The 19,317-nt window shown below is 45.0% G+C and overlaps 1 protein-coding gene and 1 long non-coding RNA gene across 3 annotated transcripts in view; one reads left to right on the forward strand and one right to left on the reverse strand.

Annotated features, from left to right (window-relative positions):
* Positions 1–1,756: 1,756 nt before the first annotated feature.
* Positions 1,757–8,685, reverse strand: LOC311510229. Its single transcript, XR_014709050.1, has 3 exons — positions 8,614–8,685; positions 3,221–3,355; positions 1,757–2,395 (listed from the first exon to the last, which is right to left on the reverse strand). It is a non-coding gene; the product is annotated as an uncharacterized lncRNA (long non-coding RNA).
* The window catches only part of RPS6KA1 (ribosomal protein S6 kinase A1), a 65,647-nt gene continuing 54,077 nt past the window's right edge, over positions 7,748–19,317 (forward strand). Inside the window, exons 1-2 of one of the 2 annotated variants that reach the window (XM_084609751.1) lie at positions 7,748–7,948; positions 18,254–18,298. In XM_084609751.1, the coding sequence (XP_084465877.1) occupies positions 7,886–7,948; positions 18,254–18,298 (108 nt within the window). In that variant the 5' untranslated portion in view covers positions 7,748–7,885. The remainder of the gene's footprint in view (positions 7,949–18,253; positions 18,299–19,317) is intronic. The other variant, XM_084609752.1, reaches the window with a different exon arrangement.

A 19,317-nucleotide genomic window follows, 5' to 3' on the forward strand; every position in this document is an offset into this window, starting at 1 on the left:
CTGGCATGGTGCTGCAGTGAGAGCTGGCTGTATGATGAACACCTCTGAGTGCCAATGATTCAACAAAATTTTCCAACTTCATTAGATAAACTATACACTGTGAATAAGTCGCTATCCCCACCTGCTGTTTCCCCTGGAATTGGCTTTAGGTTTTGTAAGGGCTTCTCTTCTATAAAACGTTGAAGCCACATTTGACCCACCATTGTCTCGTCCACACAAGGAGCTGAAGGCAGCTAGGATCTGAAAGGCTGAGCCAGTTTCTTGTTAGCTGATGTTACTAGCTTGAACTTCCTAATGCATAGCTGAAGTAAATGAAACTGCATGTCTGCGCAGTAATCAGGCAATAAGGAGACTCCACAGTGGCTTATCCTGGATCCAAAAGGCTAAACAAGAGAAAAATATGAACAGGCGGAGAAAACAACTCCTCTGAGGTCCTATGAGATATTTGAAGGTAACAGCAGCATCAAAATGGAATTATTCAGAGCATTATCAGGTTCACATAGCTGAAATACCAAAAAGCAAGTCAGCTTCAGCTCCTGGTTCAGTTCGTGTTAGGAAGAGATGTCTGAGCTTTGAACAGAATAATTTTTCTTTTTGTTTGGATGTCAAGTGTTCTGCTCTTCATGGAAATTAGACTAGACTCATGGCTCGTTTCTTTGCATCCAGGAAACGGAAGGTAACTGATATCGACGGAAAGATTGTATCCATGACAACCAGCAGATATGGCCTTGCTGCCCAGATGGCTGGTGCCTGATTGGTTCCCATGTCCTCCCAGGATGTGTTCCCAACCTCAATGGGTCCCTTTGCTCAGGACACCTATTGTCTCCAACTTGGTGCTCTGGAGACACAGGTGGCAAATTCCCAAATAAAAAGAGGCTCTCCTAGGCATCAGTTTAACCAATGCATTCTCTCTTAGCCAGACCCACTTTAGGCTGCACGTGCCCATGCTAAACAATCCTCCTGCAGATTTCTGGGGCTCCAGTCAAAAACTCTGGTCCATGACTAGAGCTCCTAGGTGTTATTGTGATACTTACCATAATAATTAATGTGGAAGCAGTGGACTGGATGGGGTCGGTGATCCCACAATCACTTCATAGAACTAGGAGCCTTTTTCAAAGGAAAATACAGTAAATGGTGCCATAAGAAACACAACTTGGTTTGACAGGTTTCAGAGTAGCAGCCATGTTAGTCTGTATTCGCAAAAAGAAAAGGAGGACTTGTGGCACCTTAGCGACTAACCAATTTATTTGAGCATAAGCTTTCGTGAGCTTCACGAAAGCTTATGCTCAAATAAATTGGTTAGTCTCTAAGGTGCCACAAGTACTCCTTTTCAACTTGGTTTGAGTAGATGAGACGGCTTAATTCTTGCAAGAACTGGCCACATGAGCAATGTCAGGAGGGACTGTGAGGCTCATGTTTGTGTTTGCAGAAGATGCAGGTATTTGTCCTGTTAATAGGCCCTCACTACAAGAGTTAGAGAACTGATTGTGTTCCCTAAGGAACTCACTGTACCATAATCTGCAGTGATGTATTTTCCGCATTCCGGCTGCTGCCTGGACCTGCCTCAGAAAGCAGTGGCATTTCAGGCAGCTGTAATCACACATGGTGATGAGTACAACAACGGAAAGAAATCCGCCAGAAAAGGAAAAAGTAATCGGTCATTAAACACGCCAGCCAAAGTTTCTCATTTACAGAGCTTCTGTTTTATGTCTAAAAAGTGACACTTGCACTACACAAAGGGAAAACGTCTCTGTGATCAAAACGATGTTGTCCCATTATGGTGGTAAGAGGAGGGGAGACTGGGAGTTTTCAGCTTGGAAAAGAGACGACTAAGGGGGGGGATATGATAGAGGTCTATAAAATCATGAGTGGTGTGGAGAAAGTAAATAAGGAAATGTTATTTACTCCTCATAACACAAGAATTAGGGGTCACCAAATGAAATGAATAGGCAGCAGTTTAAAACAAACAAAAGGAAGTATTTCTTCACACAACGCACAGTCAACCTGTGGAACTCTTTGACAGAGGATGTTATGGAAGACAAGACGATAACAGGGTTAGAAAAAGAACTAGATAAATTCATGAAGGCTAGGTCCATCAGTGGCTATTAGCCAGGATGGGCAGCGTGGTATCCCTAGCTTCTGTTTGCCAGAAGCTGGGAATGGGCCAGGCAACAGGGGATGGATCACTTGATGATGACCTGTTCTATTCATTCCCTCTGAAGCACCTGGCATTGGCCACTGTCAGAAGACAGGATACTGGGCTAGATGGACCTTTGGTCTGACCCAGTATGGCCGGTCTTATGTTCTGCTGTTATGAGAGGATGACGGGACTCCTGAGTTTTAATCCTGGCTCTGCCACTGCTTTGCTCCGTGACATGGTCCTCAGTTTCCCCATCTGCACAACAGGAATAACAGCAATGTATTAGAAGATCATTTCAGATTAGTGCATTTAAAAAAAAAATACATACATACCTACTGCACAGGGTTGTTGTAAGGCTTAATTAACAATGTCTGAATGCATGTAGAGTGCAGACCACACTGATCTTGCTCAGTAAATAACAGCCTTGATAATGGGACTCATCCTGCAAATTTGTGCTTGGAATCCCATTACATTTATTTGTGTGAGTAAAGGCTGGTGGGATTTGTTCTGATGCTTGTAAAATGATCTAAGGCTGCCTGATAAACATTATATAGGAAGACAGGGATACAATTTTGAGTCTCAGAAAATATAGAAATATACAGGAGAATAAAGAGAGAGACATTATCCGTACACCTCCAAACTTACAATACAATCATCTAGTACAACACACTGTTAAAAAGATAAGGAATACTTGTGGCACCTTAGAGACTAACCAATTTATTTGAGCATAAGCTTTCGTGAGCTACAGCTCACTTCATCGGATGCATACTGTGGAAACTGCAGAAGACATTATATACACAGAGACCATGAAACAATACCTCCTCTCACCCCACTCTCCTGCTGGTAATAGCTTATCTAAAGTGATCACTCTCCTAACACGGCTGTTACTCTGAAACCTGTTAAAAAGATGTTCCTTGTGCATCTTGGCTCCAGAAAGGAGAAGCGGACAGATAAGATGACTCAGGGGATCACTATTCCTAGGCAGCTATGCTGAGTAGCTATGGTCTGTGCATTCTTATACAGGGAACACAAAGGGGCCAGCAAATCAAACAGCTTTTAATGCAAAAGGGAGAACTGTACCTGTGGCCAAGCCTGGGAAAGCTGGTTGTTTGTTGTTTCAATGGCTGTTCCTTTCACATACATCACAATCACTCTGGATGGGAACACATTTATAAACCAAAAGTCAGCCAGCTTCAGATGCTAAAATGTCTCCTGCTGTAAACGAAGAGGATTTGGATTTTGAAACTGGAGAAAACAAACAGCAATGCAGTATTTTGAGTTTTTCAGTGAATTTAATTCTGTGAAAGGGGCCATTTAAGAGCTTTGGAGACCTCTGTGTCTCCATCAAAGCCATAATGATGCCCCAAAGACCTCTGCACTTACCTGAAGAGAACATTTGGAAAGGAAGAAGGTTGTTTAGCTTCATTTAGCCATTGTGCGCTCTTGGATGCCAACACTGGAGCCACCTGGTATGGTAGCCTTTTAGCTGGGAAATACAAATTGGGCTGAGACCACTATCTCATTTCACCTATCAAGAAAACACTTTCAGTCACCATTGCCCTGAGCTTACCTGGCAACCTAATAATGAGGCTCCATATTCTGTTACCAGTCACCTGTATCTTTCAGGGTTGTCTAGTGCAGAAATCAAACTTCAGAAGGGAGGCAGTGTGGCCTATTGGTTACAGCAGCAGACTTGGATTCAGGATTCTTGCATTCTATGGCTAGCTCAGCCACTGAATTGCTATGAGAGTTATCTAATCTAATTTGGGGATACTGTGTAGCCACCTTTGAGAAGTTCTTTGAAGTCTTTGTATAAATGAAACAATAAACAGAGCACAAGCACTATCGTGCTAATACTTGTGAAGTGTTTTTTTCAGTTAAAAAAAAAATCTTGAATTTACAGTTTTACTGTGAAACTGTGGCATGTGTGATTTGATACTTTGTCTAGACTCTTCGGCATCCCTGGGCGTGGATCTTTCTGTTCCCTTCCAATTAAATAAATCGTTTCTATAAAGCTCAATATTTCCTGTCTTTTGTCAAGCATGCGGTCAACGTGCAAATCTTTCTTCTGTGAAATACAAGCAAATTTCAGCATCTCAGTAGAGCCATCAGGGGATAGAGTCAGCAGTGGATTCTCTCCCTATCTCTCTAGTTGAATTCCAACACACTTTGCCCTGCGTTTCAAATAGAATCCCTCTAGATAGTGGCCATTAACCTCCCACAATAATTTTGAAAATTGTCTTGCATTCTTACTGATTACTGTACTACTGTTAAGTGCTAGAAAAATACCAGTGCTGTAAACAGAGCACCCTATCCAGGGCCATGTGCATGCCAACTTTTTAACACACCAAAAGGAAACTACTTTATTTTTAACATATTTTCACTCTTTACAATAGCAATAATGATTTCTGGGTCAGAAAATTCACAGCAGTTAATGGCCAGCTGGGTCAAAGTTATATCCTCAGTTGCTCCACACGATTATTAAAGACCTGCTCTTGCAAGACTTCCAGGCAAATCTCCTCTTTGAAGTCAATAGGAATTCTGCATGCCAACTGGTGGGAAATGCCCTCTCTGCCAGTAATGGCTTAAATATATCACTTCAGTTAGACACCAGGGCTGGATGATTCCTAAAGTGTGGCGGAATCAAGACCAGTGCCACCATGGTGGAATTGCCAAAGGTCAGCTTCATGGGGGCCCTTCTTGTGGGGGTATTTTCCAGGGTTATATATACAATGAAGGCAGCATACAACTCAGCTTAAAGCTTAGGGGGGAGATTTTCCACGGCACACATGGCAGTTGGGCACCTCACTTCAATTGGGCAGTGAGAGTGGGCATCTAGCTGCCTTTTGTGCCTTTGAAAATCTCCCTTACCAGTAGAAATATGTACACATAACAGTTGTACATATTTAAGTACAAACAGTACTTAAAATCATCCAAAACCATGAGTGGCTCTTTGATGTAAGCCTGTGAATATGGTACCTTCTGTATGTGTTCAGTTATTTTCATATATATATTAGGGAAGATCCTGTCACTGACCAGTGTTACTATTCAAACAATGCATGTAAATGCCTATGCACAACCACTGAGCTTTGCCTTTAAAGACATGTTACCATATGTTGAGATACTGGTCTGTTTTATGTCTTTAACTGTAAATATCTTCTGACAGGTTGATTCAATCTGTCCTCCCTCTCCCTATTTTGGCCAAGAAATCTTGAGGCTTCCTCTCCACTTCCTTTTGCTTAATGCTTGAAAGACAACAGAAGTGATTTTCTGGGAAAGCATATTCATATATCCTCCATTTTCTTCCTTGATTTAGACCTTTGTTTACCTCCACTCTCAATAACTTTATTCCTTGACCTTGATTTCTCCTTTTCCTCCCACATCTAAGTCTGTAAAGTCATAGATCTTAAGGCCAGAAGACACCATTATGATCATCTAGAGTGATGATACCTGTATAACACGGACCATAGATTTTTAACCAGGAATTCTTGTATCAAGCCCTTATCTTGTGATCAAGGATGTTTTTGTTTTTAAAACATCCAGTCTTGATGTAAAGACTTTAGGTGATGGAGAATCTACCAAATCCCTTGGTAAGTTCCAGTACTTAATCACTCTGACTTCATCTCCAATTATCACTCGTTCTCAGGCTCCACATCAGAAAATTGCTTAGCCCAGCCTTGGTTAAAAACAGATATAATTTAAAAATAATTCAGATAGGAAAACATTCTCCCCGGTTTTCCCCTTGAGGAGCCTCTGATTAAGCAAGTCAAGGGGAAATGAAAAAGGGACTATTCAGTCTCTTTTGTAATTTGGTAAACAGAGCAGCTTAGTCTAGTGGACCGACTTTGGTAATGGGAGCCACAAGTTCCTACATGCAAATCCTAACTGACACTCACTCACCGCGTGGTCTTGGGTAAACCACATAGCCTTTGTCCACACTAGACATTTGCTCTTTACATTTCCCAGCCTGACCACCACTGGTTTGGCTCTCCTGGTAGGTATCGGATAACTTATTTCTAGATGAAAAGCTTAATTCTTGTATCAGGAAGGCAGCAACCACGTTCAGCCATCACTAAACACCAAGATACGGCTCTATCAGACTTACATTTGGAGCACACTGCTGTACTGTGGTGAGACCTGGACCATCTACAGCAAGCATGAGAGAAGGCTAAATACCTTTCATACTCACTGTCATCACTGTCTTCTAAAAAGCAAGTGGGAATCCAATGTTCTTGACGACACCAAAGTACTTGAGAAAACAAAGTTACCAAGTCGCGTTGCTATTCTCAAACACTCAGATGTCTCTATTAGACTCTCATCTGCACACCAGGTGGACAAAGGCCACATTCCAAAGGGTGTACTGTATGGACGCTTCAAGGCCACGGGGCCAACCTAGGCTCAGGTTCCGGGATGTTCACAGGAGGGACTTGAAAACTTTCAGCATCAACCCCGCAAGCTGGGAAGATGCAGCTAGAAACAGGCTATGCTGGAGACTGTGGTACATCAGGAGTCACAGAGGCTGAAGAAAAGGAGGACTTGTGGCACCTTAGAGACTAACAAATGTATTTGAGCATAAGTTTTCGTGAGCTACAGCTCACTTCATCGGAGCCCCAGCGCTGTCCTGCCTGACCCACCTGCAGCCAGGGGAAGGAGCCAGCCAGCCAGCCCCGCTCCCGAGGCCAGAAGCCACCAGGATGCCGCTCGCCCAGCTGGGAGATCCATGGCCCAACATGGAGCTGGTGCAGCTGGACACGGAGGTGAGGAGGGGGCGCAGGGCATGGAATGCAGGCGGGGAATTTGGGGGGGGCTTTTGTGGGGAGGGGCATGCAACCCTCCCCGAACCCCTTGCCCTAGGGTGTTGGGGGTCCGGCTGTGGTGGAGGTACCCCCCATCCTAGTTGTTGCTGGGGTCTGGGGAAGCCATGCAAGCCCCTGCGCGGCAGAGAGGCTGAAGGGGGATGGTTGAGAGAGAGGAAAGCACAACAGATCTCAAGTGTAGACTTGCTCTGGCTTCATCTTCTGGCCCCTCTAGAGCTCTATGCCTGCATTGTCTGGGTCAAGGACTGCCGCTGGAGAATTGGAGAGAGGAGGTGGGTCAGGTTCTATCTTTTGCTCAGGAACTGGATATTTTTTAGCCACTCCTGATGCAGCAGCATGAGACTTACTGAACTGAACTGCTTTGCACTGACACCAGCCTCTTTTAGCACCTGGGAAGGGGTGACCATTTCCACGGGGGGCAGATTTTGAGGTGCCCCCTTGAAAGAATGAGACTTTGGTTGCCCCCGAAGCAGGGGTATAGAGGTGGGATTCGGGGAGCTCCTGGAAAGGAGCGAGAATTTGTACCCCCTAAAGAGGAGGCTCTGGGGTGCAGCCCTGCCCCAGCACTAGGAGGGGATCCGTGAGGGGTGCGGACTGAGTGCGCCCCCCTTGGGCAGGGGGTTGGCCTCTTTCCGTGCCCGGGTCCCTCTCGGAGCAGGCGGGGACTGCGCCCCGAGCCCCCGCGGGAAGGCAGCGCCGCGGGCCCGGGCGGAACCTCCCGCCCGCCCCGCGGAGAGACTCAGCCAATGGGGCGGAGGGGGCCGGCGCTAGAGGCCGGTGCCCAATGGGGGCAGCGAGCGGCGCTCCGGAGCTGGCTCGGGAGCGGAGGGCGGCGGAGCTCGGGCTGGAGCCCCGCCGCTGTCCCGCCTGACCCACCTGCAGCCGGGGGAAGGAGCCAGCCCCGCTCCCGGGGCCAGAAGCCGCCAGGATGCCGCTCGCCCAGCTGGGAGATCCATGGCCCAACATGGAGCTGGTGCAGCTGGACACGGAGGTGAGGAGGGCGCGCAGGGCAGGGCATGCGGGCGCGGGATTTTGGGGGGGCCTTTGTGGGGAGGGGCATGCAACCCTCCCCGGACCGCTTGCCCTAGGGTGTTGGGGGCCCGGCTGGGGTGGAGGTAGCCCCAACCCACCCTAGTTGTTGGTGGGGTCTGGGGAAGCCATGCGAGCCCCCGCGGGGCAGAGAGGGGAGCGGGACCCCTGCCCGCACTGCGGGGAAGGGGCTGAAGGGAGCCTGCCCGCCCCACGGCGGGTCTGGGGCTGAGCCAGGGCAGGAGGGCCAGGCTGGGCGAGATCCCAGAGATTTTGGGAGAGGGATGTTTCGCTCTCCCATTGAAAGCCCCGAGGTCAGCGCTGAGGAGAAAGTAAGTGTGTGTCCGGGTCCGTGTCCCCCCAATCAGAGACACACACAAAGTTTCCCTTTGAACAAAGAAAGTGCCCAGGTCTCCACCTCACCCAGATGAGGAGTATGGCAGCTAAGCCTCGCTTTAGGCTTGCCTACTAATTAAAGGCATAAAAATCCCATAAATGATCAGATGAATGCAATTAGGGATTCTACACCCAAGATTGCTGCTCTGGATCACCTCTCTGCCCTCACCCTGCGCTAAAGGAATTGAGAAATTCATTTTTGGGGAGGTGGGGAAGGCAGGGACTTCTCACCTGATCCAATCAACATATCTGCAAGCAGGTTGCAGGGGTTCCAACAGCCAGCAGTTAGTTATGTTGTTTAAGCAAAGAAGCAGATTCACAGTAATCCTGTGAGTTTTGTGTGCTGCCCTGAGGCTGCCATCCATAATCCACTGCATTGATTTGGCCTATCACGCTGCAATATTTAGGCTGCTGAGCCCCTTAGGGGTGACCCCTTGTGGGTTTACTGCTGGGCTGTACAAACCAGTCCGGGGCTAAAACTTAGTGCTGAATAGCGTCAGTCCTCAAGCAATCTTTTGTACCAAGTCCTTGGGGGGGGGGAGTTCTACAAGTTTCAAATAAAAACAACAAATTGTACAACTGTTGTCTTTTAAACCACATTTTAGAAGTGTTTTGCCTGTATTACTTTCTTAATATTGCAGAGGAATTAACTTCTTCAAAAAGTGTCTTGTGCCTGTATCTCTCCTATTTGTAATACATACGTTACACACGCACAACTAATCAAATTTCCTGAGGATTTGTAGGAAAACCATCCACCAGTATGCTTGCTAGACGGAGTGCATTGTAATGATCTGTCAGATCAGTGTATTAACCACTCCTTAAGCTATATGTGACCCTAGATACTCTCCTTCCCTTAATTTTTTTTTATCCAGCTTGTAGTCTATCCAACATTTAAGGGCCTAATTAAACCCAACAAATGCTCTGAAGTGCAGAATGAAGTCCGGAACTCTCACCTTCTCTCCGAATCTCTTGTTGTTTAGATTGCAGTAGTGCCGCAAGTACGCTAGGGTCTTTTCAAACGTGGATGAAAACGCAGTTTCCAGCTTCAAAGTCCCAAGTCAAAACGTCCCCATAAGAGCACTACGCTGCTTCCCCTTCAAAGTGTGCACACTGACACTTCCCTAATCCAGTTTGCTAGGAAGGGCTTACGTTTAAAATGCCCAGGTGTTCTATCAAGTATAAAGACTTCTTTCTCGCCTACACACTTTTCTTTCCTTCCTGCATAAATCACCCCCGCCCCCCGTAACTCAATCTTTGTTTAGATGGCCGGGATTCTGCATGTGCCATGAACGTGCCTTGTTGCAGGCTTGTGCTACAAATTTTGGGGTGCAAGTTTGGGGAGCATTTAAACTGAATACTAAAGAATCACCTATGGCCATGTGCTATGTAACTGAGCTCCTACTAATGGTAACTAGACCCAGTACCTTTATTCTACAGCTTGTGTTTTTCTCGGGCCCTGAGGCTTTCCCTTTGTGTACTATTCTACCTACCCACCACCTCACACGGGTGCACAAGCTGAGGTTCTCCTGCTAAAGCGGACCAGTCCCTAACACTTAGCCTCTTGATAGGTCTTTCATGATAAAGAAAGAAACTTGACTTGAAACCTCTGAGCAATGACAATAACAACAAATGTTCTGTTGAGAGAATGTCATTGGTCACAGTTGCCCCTTCTCTTTGCCAGCCAAGCCCTGCAAAGCTTTGGGTTAATACTTCACCATGCTGGTTAGCAGCAGTGTTAAGGGTCTCCATCTGCTGTGGGCTTAGAACATCTGGGGTGTATGGATAGGCAGAGGATTCATCTTGAAGTGGACTAACAGCATCTGTTGTAAAGTTTTGAGTCATCAAGGCGCATGTGTGTGTACGGGGTGGGAGAGGAGGGCGTTACTTGTTCCACAGTGATTTGATCAAGAGGCCTGGTATCATGCCGTGCTTTCAGGGCTGACTCTTGCGGTGGGGTAACTGAGATCTGGAAGATGACAGTGCTGTAGTAAGATACCACGGTGCTTTAAGTTTGCTTTTTTTTTTTTTGAATCGGAAGACCTCATAACACCTGATTACCCAAAAGGAAACTCTAACAGGAGGAAAAATTAATGCCAGTGTCAATGACATGAAATGCTGGTGGCAGGACTGGGATTTACTGCCTAATCCTATGGCCAACTGCGCTTTTGTGTGCTGCATGCCCGTCTGCTGATGGTGTCAACGTTACTAGAGATATCGTGCTGACCTGAAACGGATGTCTTGGGGTTTTTTTGTTTGTGGTGGAGTTCAGGTGTCCAGTATGTTCGGAAATCAGTCCTGTCTCTGAAGTTTGTTTCTAACATCAGGAGAATGAGTAAATGAATGAACTAATAGGAAAGGAGGACTTGTGGCACCTTGGAGGCTAACAAATTTATTTGAGCATAAGCTTTCATGAGCTACAGCTCACTTCATCAGATGCATCCAATGAAGTGGGCTGTAGCTCACGAAAGCTTATGCTCAAATAAATTTGTTAGTCTCTAAGGTGCCACAAGTCCTCCTGTTCTTTTTGCGGATACAGACTAACACGGCTGCTCCTCTGAAACCTGTCATCATGAACTAATGTGTTCTCACCTACTGCCTCATTAGCAGCCTGATTTAAGTCTCAAAGGCCTGGCTTTTTTCCTGTCACCTTCCCCCGCCACGCACCCCTTCCTTTCCCTCCCCTCTTTGGGGTGCTGAGCATCCACAACCCCAAAGAAAATCAGTGAGACCAGCAGGTTATTAGCACCTCATGGCTTCGAAGGTTATTAAAGGGTGGTGAGAGTCTGCTGGCCCTTCCTGTGAAGGGTAACATAGCGAGACGATTCTGGAACGTCAGTTACGTAAATTACTCTGGGATCCTTGCCACAAAGCTCTTAAATGGGCTTCCATAAACCTTTGCTTTCTGAGTCATGGATCAGAGGGGTTATCGCAGTGTGCATGGAGGAATCCAACCTATTGGTTTTTTTCATGCTCCATCAGCATTAGTAATCTTTCTTTTTTTTTTTTTTTTTTTTTTTTGAGACTGGTCATAGTTGGCTCTGTTTGTCGCAGCAATCTCAAGTGAAGAAGGTGGGGCATGCATGGGAGTGTGTGTGAGACCAATGCACTGCAGGAGGCAAGAAGGGATGCACTTGAGTCCTGGGCACCTAATACTCAGCCTCACAAATATTTCAGTCCCTCTTCTGCTCTCTGCATTGATCAGAATGTTGCTTACATAATGAGCAAATGTGGGTGAAGTAAAGTGCAAGCAGTAGAAAATGAATCTGAGTGACTTAATTGTCATAGTAATGACAAGCAATTTCTAGGCAATGCTTTTCTCTAAACTCTTGTTTCATTAGGCAAATATACAGCAACCTAACTGACAGTCACTTCAAACTGGAATTATTTTGCCCATTATAAATATGTCATCCTCTTTCTACTAGCAAAAGTTCTCTATGGCTAACTTGTCTCTTGTGAATATCTTAGTTGAACGTTACATACAGCAGTGATCAGATAAAGAAGGAAGCTATGTGATCTCAATTCTATGTTAATACGTTTCTCCAGCATCACACAGCCAATTCATCAGTCTGTCATCTGGGCTATGCAGTGTTGTGTGGGGTGTTTTTTTATTTTGTGGCGTTTTCCTTCCTGGAACCACAATCAGCAAAGACGCTCAAGTTCCATTTAAAAGAAAATTAGCAACAAAACAGTTTGCATATCAAAGTACCAAAGACTTTTGAACGAAGGGTTTGATTCTCATTAGAGAGAGAGTATGTTGGGATTTTGTACATCAGCACTTAATGTTTCACCATTCATAGAAGTGAGTGGGGAAGCTTCTTTCTGGATATGCAATGTTCTAGTTATGTTTAGGCATGGAAGGATTAGATTTTTATAGGTAAATGTCGATAAACATTAATTTCACCATACAAACATAAACGGATGAAAAAATATTTCCATCAATAGTATAGTAATCTATATTTACAGCTAGGCAAAATAAGAAATTCTTCTAGAAAACTTAGTTTAAGGATATTTACTTGGTATATTTTGACATGTGATATTGACAATTTATGCTTTATTGCTTATAAAGCTCTAACTTTTTGAATCTCAACATCTACTGTCATCAAATTATCATCTGACTTCCCCCACCCCATAATTTTATGCAACTGTAAAAATTTAAATCAATAACTGAAAAAATGCTTTAAAAGAATCAATATTATCCATTGAAATTATTTTTAAAACTTCCAGTTCTGCCTAGTCTAGTTATATTTTATGGCCATCTGAATAGTGACTAGTTGCAATTTAAAGCTTTAGAAATAGCACCAGGGTATCTAAATAGCAGATCTATCAGTAGTCCAAGGCTCGACTTTTGCTGAACACTCTCGTTAGAAAATATGTCTTGAGTGTCCTAGTAGCAATGTAAAAATGAAGCTCATTCTCTTATGACCCAAGGGGGAGGAGTTCTTCCTGCTTCTCTGATTCAGAGCAGCCATGGCTACCGTGTTCAGTTCTGGCAATTGCTTTCTGGCTGTGATAAGGATTATGTAGAATTAAAGGTATTTAAAAAGCAAGATGTCCTAAGATAAACATCTCCAAGTGCAGCCTTAGGTGAGAGTTATGTAACCATATACATTTGCCTTCTTAATAGATGATTGTATTGGACACACATCCCTATGGTGTTAAAGTCTGTGTATGAAAGGTTGCAAAGCTTGTTTCTGAAAGTGATGCACTCAGATATTTCTGGAGCAAGTGACAGCTAAAAGGCAGAGCAAAGCTCTGAGCAAAGAGACAGAGCAAAGCTTGCTGGAAAAGTTGAGTGGACAGACTGCTGACTCCCAACAGAGATGCCTGTGAGCTGCAGTTTCTGTAGCTTGAACTGCTCTTCCTGGCCAGTCAGTGTCAGCCCCTTGTTAATATACAACGCTCCAGGTTCTACAGCCAAGTCTCATACAATGGCATGCTTGGAGCCGGCATTGCCTGGTCAGTACCTATGGCACTCTCATCAGCATTGCTCTCTTCTGAGTCACCGTAGGGGTGGGGCACTCATGTAGCCTTATGTTTGGAAACAAGAGAACAGTTTGCTGCCATAGATTCTTTGGTTGTGCCACATATAGCTGGTTAGCTGTGTACGTACAAGAATGTAAGATGGAGCCTTGAAAGGCTTCTTACAAGACAAAAAGATGAAGCTGAAAAACCCACAGATTTGCTCAGGTGTATTTATAAAGCATTAAACGCAGCATGTTACCTGGGGAGGTGACTGCTTTACGTGTCAGGACAGAGATATGTACATAACTCCAGATGGGTCACAGAGATCTAAACGGAAACCACCAGGTGAGGCGGTAAAGGGTTTTTTCTTTGGGGGGAGGGGGGGGGAAGAGTCTTGGCTCAAAGTGTGCAGGCTTCTTCCAGCAATGCTAAGTTGTACAGCAGTTTGAAAAGTGACTCATTGGTTGGATGGATTTGGTTCCCGGTGGAAGCACGTATATGTGGGCAAAGCACCCCCTGGAATGCGTGCTTTGTTTTGATTTTTCCAAGCATCCCTACCGCTCCCAGGCAGGATTACAGTCCCTCACAAAGAGCTTTCAGCAGAACACGTGCTCCTTCACGGGAGGAAGTCCGTGAAATGTGGCACTTAAGGGTACGTGCCAAATGCTTAGGAAGCGGGAAGAGGCAATAGGGTGAAAGGGGGAGACGCTGCTGGGATAGACGATGATCCCTTTTGGTTACAGTTACAGCTCACTCGGTGCTTTGAAATCTTGTGCTTCAATAGTCCCTTCCGTCCAAAGATCTCAAAGCCCAAGGAAAGCTGTAGCAGACCCAGGTGTCACGTGCCTTACCCACAGTCTCTTGCTTTCCTCCTTCTATGCGGTCTAGAAAGAGATGTTCTTCTCCAAGTGGTTGTGGATGTGTGTTCCACTTAGGTGTGCTTGTGGACAACTTGGTATACCAGTACCTGGGGGGGCAGTGTGTGTGCCCTGTGTCAGTGGCCCTCAACCTTTCCAGGCTACTGTACCCCTTTCGGGAGTCTGACTTGTCTTGCGTACCCCAAGTTTCACCTCCCCTAACTACCTGCTTATGCAATCAGACATAAAAATACAAGAGTCACAGCACACTGTTACTGAAAAATTGCTGACTTTCTCACTTTTACCATATAATTATCAAATTTAATTGGAATATAAATCTTGTACTTACATTTCAGTGTATAGAGCAGTATAAACAAGTCATTCTGTATGAAATTTTAGTTTGTACTGACTTGGCTATTGCTTTTTATGTAGCCTGTTGTAAAAGTAGGCAAGTATCTAGATGAGTTGATGTACCCCCTGGAAGACCTCTGCGTACCCCCAGGGGTACACATACCCCTGGTTGAGAACCACTGCCCCTCACCTCCTTGTGTCTCCTCCTGAGGCTATTTAAGGGCGTCTGAGTTTCAGATTGGCCAAAGTCTGTTTTCAGTTTCTGTGGATTGCCTGGGTGCAAATGAAAGCAGAGTTTGGCCCACGTGAAGCTCGGTTCACTCTCCTGGCATATGTCTCTAGTAGCCTCTGAGTGGCTGCTAATTTAAATGTGAACTTCCTCAACTTAAAATGGGCATTCCACCTCTTGTCAGACTTATTTTTTAAATACATAAACGACCCTTACAAAGCTGCATTTTTAATGAGCAGTGATGTATGAATTGTCTATCAGAAACAGCTGAGCCAATAAACATGAGCATGCTTCCAGCCCTTCCACACTAGTGAGAGCAAGGAGGCACCCTCCTCTATGCAAGGAAAGGATCTTACTTCATTTCTTAAATATTCTTTGTAGGCTAAAGCCACTGACAGCTTCTCCTAAACAATACGTCTGTGATCTCTTGGAAACACTTCTGCTGGTTGGGTTCTGTAGTGGTACCATTATTTTCCTCTGGCCGCTTATGGTTGCAAATACTTCTGATTCTTTAAATTGCGCAAGTGTATGAGAGGAAACACAACGTGGTTTGGTCCTTTCTAAGTGGCTGAGTTAGAACAAGCAGCTCTGATACCTTTGGGAATCTGGCCCTAAGTCCTTAAACCACCTCTAACCATGCTTTTTTGGGTGCTGCATGGATAACTGGTGGATGTGACTGATGAGTATATGTCCGCATGAATCTGTATCAAACGACAAACTCCATTTGTGAATGCCATTTTGACTGTAAATGGCGCTGGGCCGTCATGTTGTGTTTTACCTCCATCTTGAACTGGGATTCCAGGAGGTGCCAAGAGAAATCCTTGTGTCTAAAGCAGTCGGGAGTCGTTAATCTGGATGGTTGTCTATTCAGAAGGAAGCAGTCTAGGACAAATGAGCTGGCTTCAGCCTAGGGCAGTGGTTCTTAACCTCGGGTGCACGCAGTAAAGGTTAAGAACCACTGGCCTAGGGGAACCAGTTTTATCAGACTGGACTGCATGGGCCAGACTGAGGTGTATTTCACACAATACAAAAACCAGGGGTCACCTGATGAAATTAGCAGGCAGCAGGTTTAATGCAAACTCGTAGTACTTTTTCACACAATGCACAACTAACCCGTGGAACTCATTACCATGGGGTGTTGTGATGGCCAAAAGTATAACTGGGTTCAAAAAAGAATTAGATAAGTTCATGGTGGATAGGCCCATCAATGGCTGGGGACACAACCCCATGCTCAGGGCAACCCTAAGCCTCTGACTGCCAGAAACCAAGAGCGGAAGATGGGTGGATCACTCTGTAATTGCCCTGTTCTGTGTACTCCCTGAAATCCTGGAACTGGCCACTGTCCCACGCAGGATAGTGGGCAAGATGGAGTATGGTCTGACCCAGTATGGCAGCTCTTGTGTTCTCTTATGTTGCTTACCTGAGCTGCTCAGGCCAAGGAATGTGGCAAGGGTGCCAAGGTCACTTCCACAAACCCAAACTGAGTAATCCCTATTCCCGGAAGCTCTTAGGTACATGCTTGATTTTCCCCATTGAAGTCAATAGCTTTAAGCATGCGCTTAAGTCCACACTTTAGAGAAGCAACTGGTTGTACTACAGGTTGAGACTGATCTCTCTCTAGGGTAAACTGGAAGCAACTGGAACTACACTGGTGTGAGATCAGAATTGTGCCCTATAGGTGTAAATATTGCGGGGCTAATGTCAGTCTAGCAGGCAGGGGTTCGCTCTCTTCTGTAACTGATGTGGCCATGCTGTGAATTGTAGTAGCTCTAAATTCACACATGCAATGTATTGCTCGGGGCATAGCTCTCAGAGAAAGGGGGATCCCCTGTTGGTGATATTCCTGGAGTTTTCAAGGTTGTCAAAGTAGCCAGTGTTTCCCTCTTAGCTTTGTACAAAGGCAAGAAGGAGAGACCAAGATCATAAACTTTTGTTGTTCTGTTAAGGATATGAATAAAAATTTTCATCTTAAAAAAAACCTTGGAGACTACCAGCTGTTTTCCACTGTGCTTATCTTTGAAGAATAAACTTGTATGTGAAGAGCTGAGTCTGCCAACTCCTCCCTATGCTAAACTCTTTATCATGAGTTAGCCACCAGGTGGTACGCATGAAGTTCAGAAATATATTTAATTGTGTGTGTATTCTTCAAGACAAATGTGGAGCACCAGTAAGCTATGGTAGAAACTGAATCCCTGTAATGTTAAAGTGAGACTTTGTTAGTGTCACACTCCAAAAGCTGTCATACCGGGGTCAATAAATGCAAGTTTTCTCTGCCTTGTTTTAAAAGGGCATGGATTAAACAGGGCCAAAACATCATTTCTTGTTAAAAGTGTTATGAAAGCTTGACACCAGTCTCGGAAAAACAAAAACACTTAATCCTAACAAAAGTTGATCTAAGCCCCTCCCACTCTACAATGTTTATAACTCCGACATTACAGCGCTTAGAACATGCGGGTGAAGTGGGTTTTTACCCATGAAAGCTTATGCCCAAATTAATCTGTTAGTCTTTAAAGTGCCACCGGACTCCTCATTGTTTTAATTTTATTGTCTTTCGTTGCTCAAGTTGAGATGCAAAAAAAAATAAAGAGCATAAACAGAGATGAGGCAAGTAGATTTCTCAAATTCTTTCACCTCACTTCTCAGCTAAGTTTATTAATAAACACAGGTAAATTGGTTTTACAGGGGAAGGATTTTTACGGAGTGTTCTTGCAACTCTGCTAAATATCAGATATCTATATCTAAGCAAATATCTCCCACCTATCTTTACCTCCAAGTCTGCTTGCTCCTTCTGGGCTGCCATCTTGCTGAATTTGACACTGCTTTCAGGACTTCACTGCCTATTCCAGCAATAGAAGTTTGGCTAGCAAGATAGTATTTATTGAATACAAAGGGCCAAATGCAACCTCAAGCCAAGCAGTTGATGCAGAAGGTCCTGGGGCACTGTCAGCAGTGATGTAAATGATATCAAGTATAAGCCCATCTTAAAATGGGTATTGGTAGTAAAATTGTAACTTCCGATCTGGGATTCATTCAATGCAAAGTGTAACATACACATCCATCTCAGCGTGTAGCTTTTCCTGCTAATACAAGAGTGTGAAGCTGACGCAGCTCTCCCTCTCCTTTAACCTACGCCCCCGCCAGCCAATGTTCACAGAACAGCAAGCGTGCATAAATCACACTCCCTTGGCGCACCTGGCTGAGTTCCAAAATGGTGCTGATTATACCAGGTCTCTTTCAGTTGAAATGTCAGGGGTTTTTGACCATCTCCACTTGCCTTGTATATCTGATGTGTGTCTTATAAATCAATTGTGCTGTGTCTTATAAATCTGGCCCAAACAACTTCTGGAGGTTTCATCACCTTCTAGCCTAGTATAAAAAGTCTATTCAGGAAACTTGACTGCCCCTCTCCAAAATGGCATTTTCATAGTGCCTGGCGTTTTGCTAACAGTGGATTCTTCTTTGCATTTTGCAGAATGGGCAGGTTGCACCAGAAGAAGGTGGGAGACATCCATCAAAGGTAAAAAAACAAAAACAAATGTAGCATCTTCAAGTCTCGGAAACATTCATCGAAGCTGTACATTACACTGCTATGTCTGACCTTTCGTCCAGAGCCAACTGAGTAATCCTTCATTTTATGGGGCGTGGAGAGGGGATGGTTTAAAATCAGCTGCTCTGTTGCTAACTGCAGGTAGAAGGAGGGAGGGAGGGGAAGGGTTGAATGTCTGTGTCATGCCCCATCCTTGCCTTCTCACTTTCCCCTAGATTTGCATAGACAATTTCACCAAACCAGCATCTTGAATCTCCTCAATCACTCTCCTCCCAATGGAGGTGCTGCAAAATGCACTGGAAGTGGGCTCACTGGTTAGAGCAGAGGACTAGCAGTCTGGACTCCTGGGATTGGTTGGTGGCTCTGATACTGACTTGCCCTGTGACCTTAGGCAAGTCTCTTTACCTTTCTGCTTCCATTTCCCCATCTCTGGAAAGGTTAATAGAAATCCACAGCATATTGTGAGACTTGACTGTCAGTGCAACTGTCTTGAGGTTCTCCAAAAAAAGGGGTTGCAGGTGCAAAGTATTTCCCCCTACACCTAGTCTTTATCTCTTGGGTATATGGCCTCTGTTACCATAGTACCTGGGTGCTTCACAGTTTTTAGTTTATTTATCCTTGCAACATACTAGTGATTTCTACATCCCCTTTCCTACCCCTGCAAGGCGGGGCTAAGGTAGGTGCTATTGTCCCCATTGTACAAATGGGGAACTGAGGCACAGACAGGCTAGGATTTGCCCAAGGTCACACAGGAAGTCAGGGACAGAGGAGGGAATTTTACCTCCTCTTAGGCTAGCACCCTAACCATGGGCTCATCCTTCTGCTCTGGAGGCCTAATGCGCTTTCTAGTCTAAATGTGAGCTGTATAGTGTTGAAGAATTTGATTTCAGGGATGTGTTTTCCCTGAGATGAACTAGCATCTAGTAGGAGAAATGAGATTCAAACTGAAGGTCTGCCTCTTAGCCTACAGGAACATCTTGCAACTTGCT

Source organism: Lepidochelys olivacea (genome assembly GCF_965140295.1).
Source record: "Lepidochelys olivacea isolate rLepOli2 genome assembly, chromosome: 19".
Lineage (NCBI taxonomy): Eukaryota > Metazoa > Chordata > Testudines > Cheloniidae > Lepidochelys > Lepidochelys olivacea.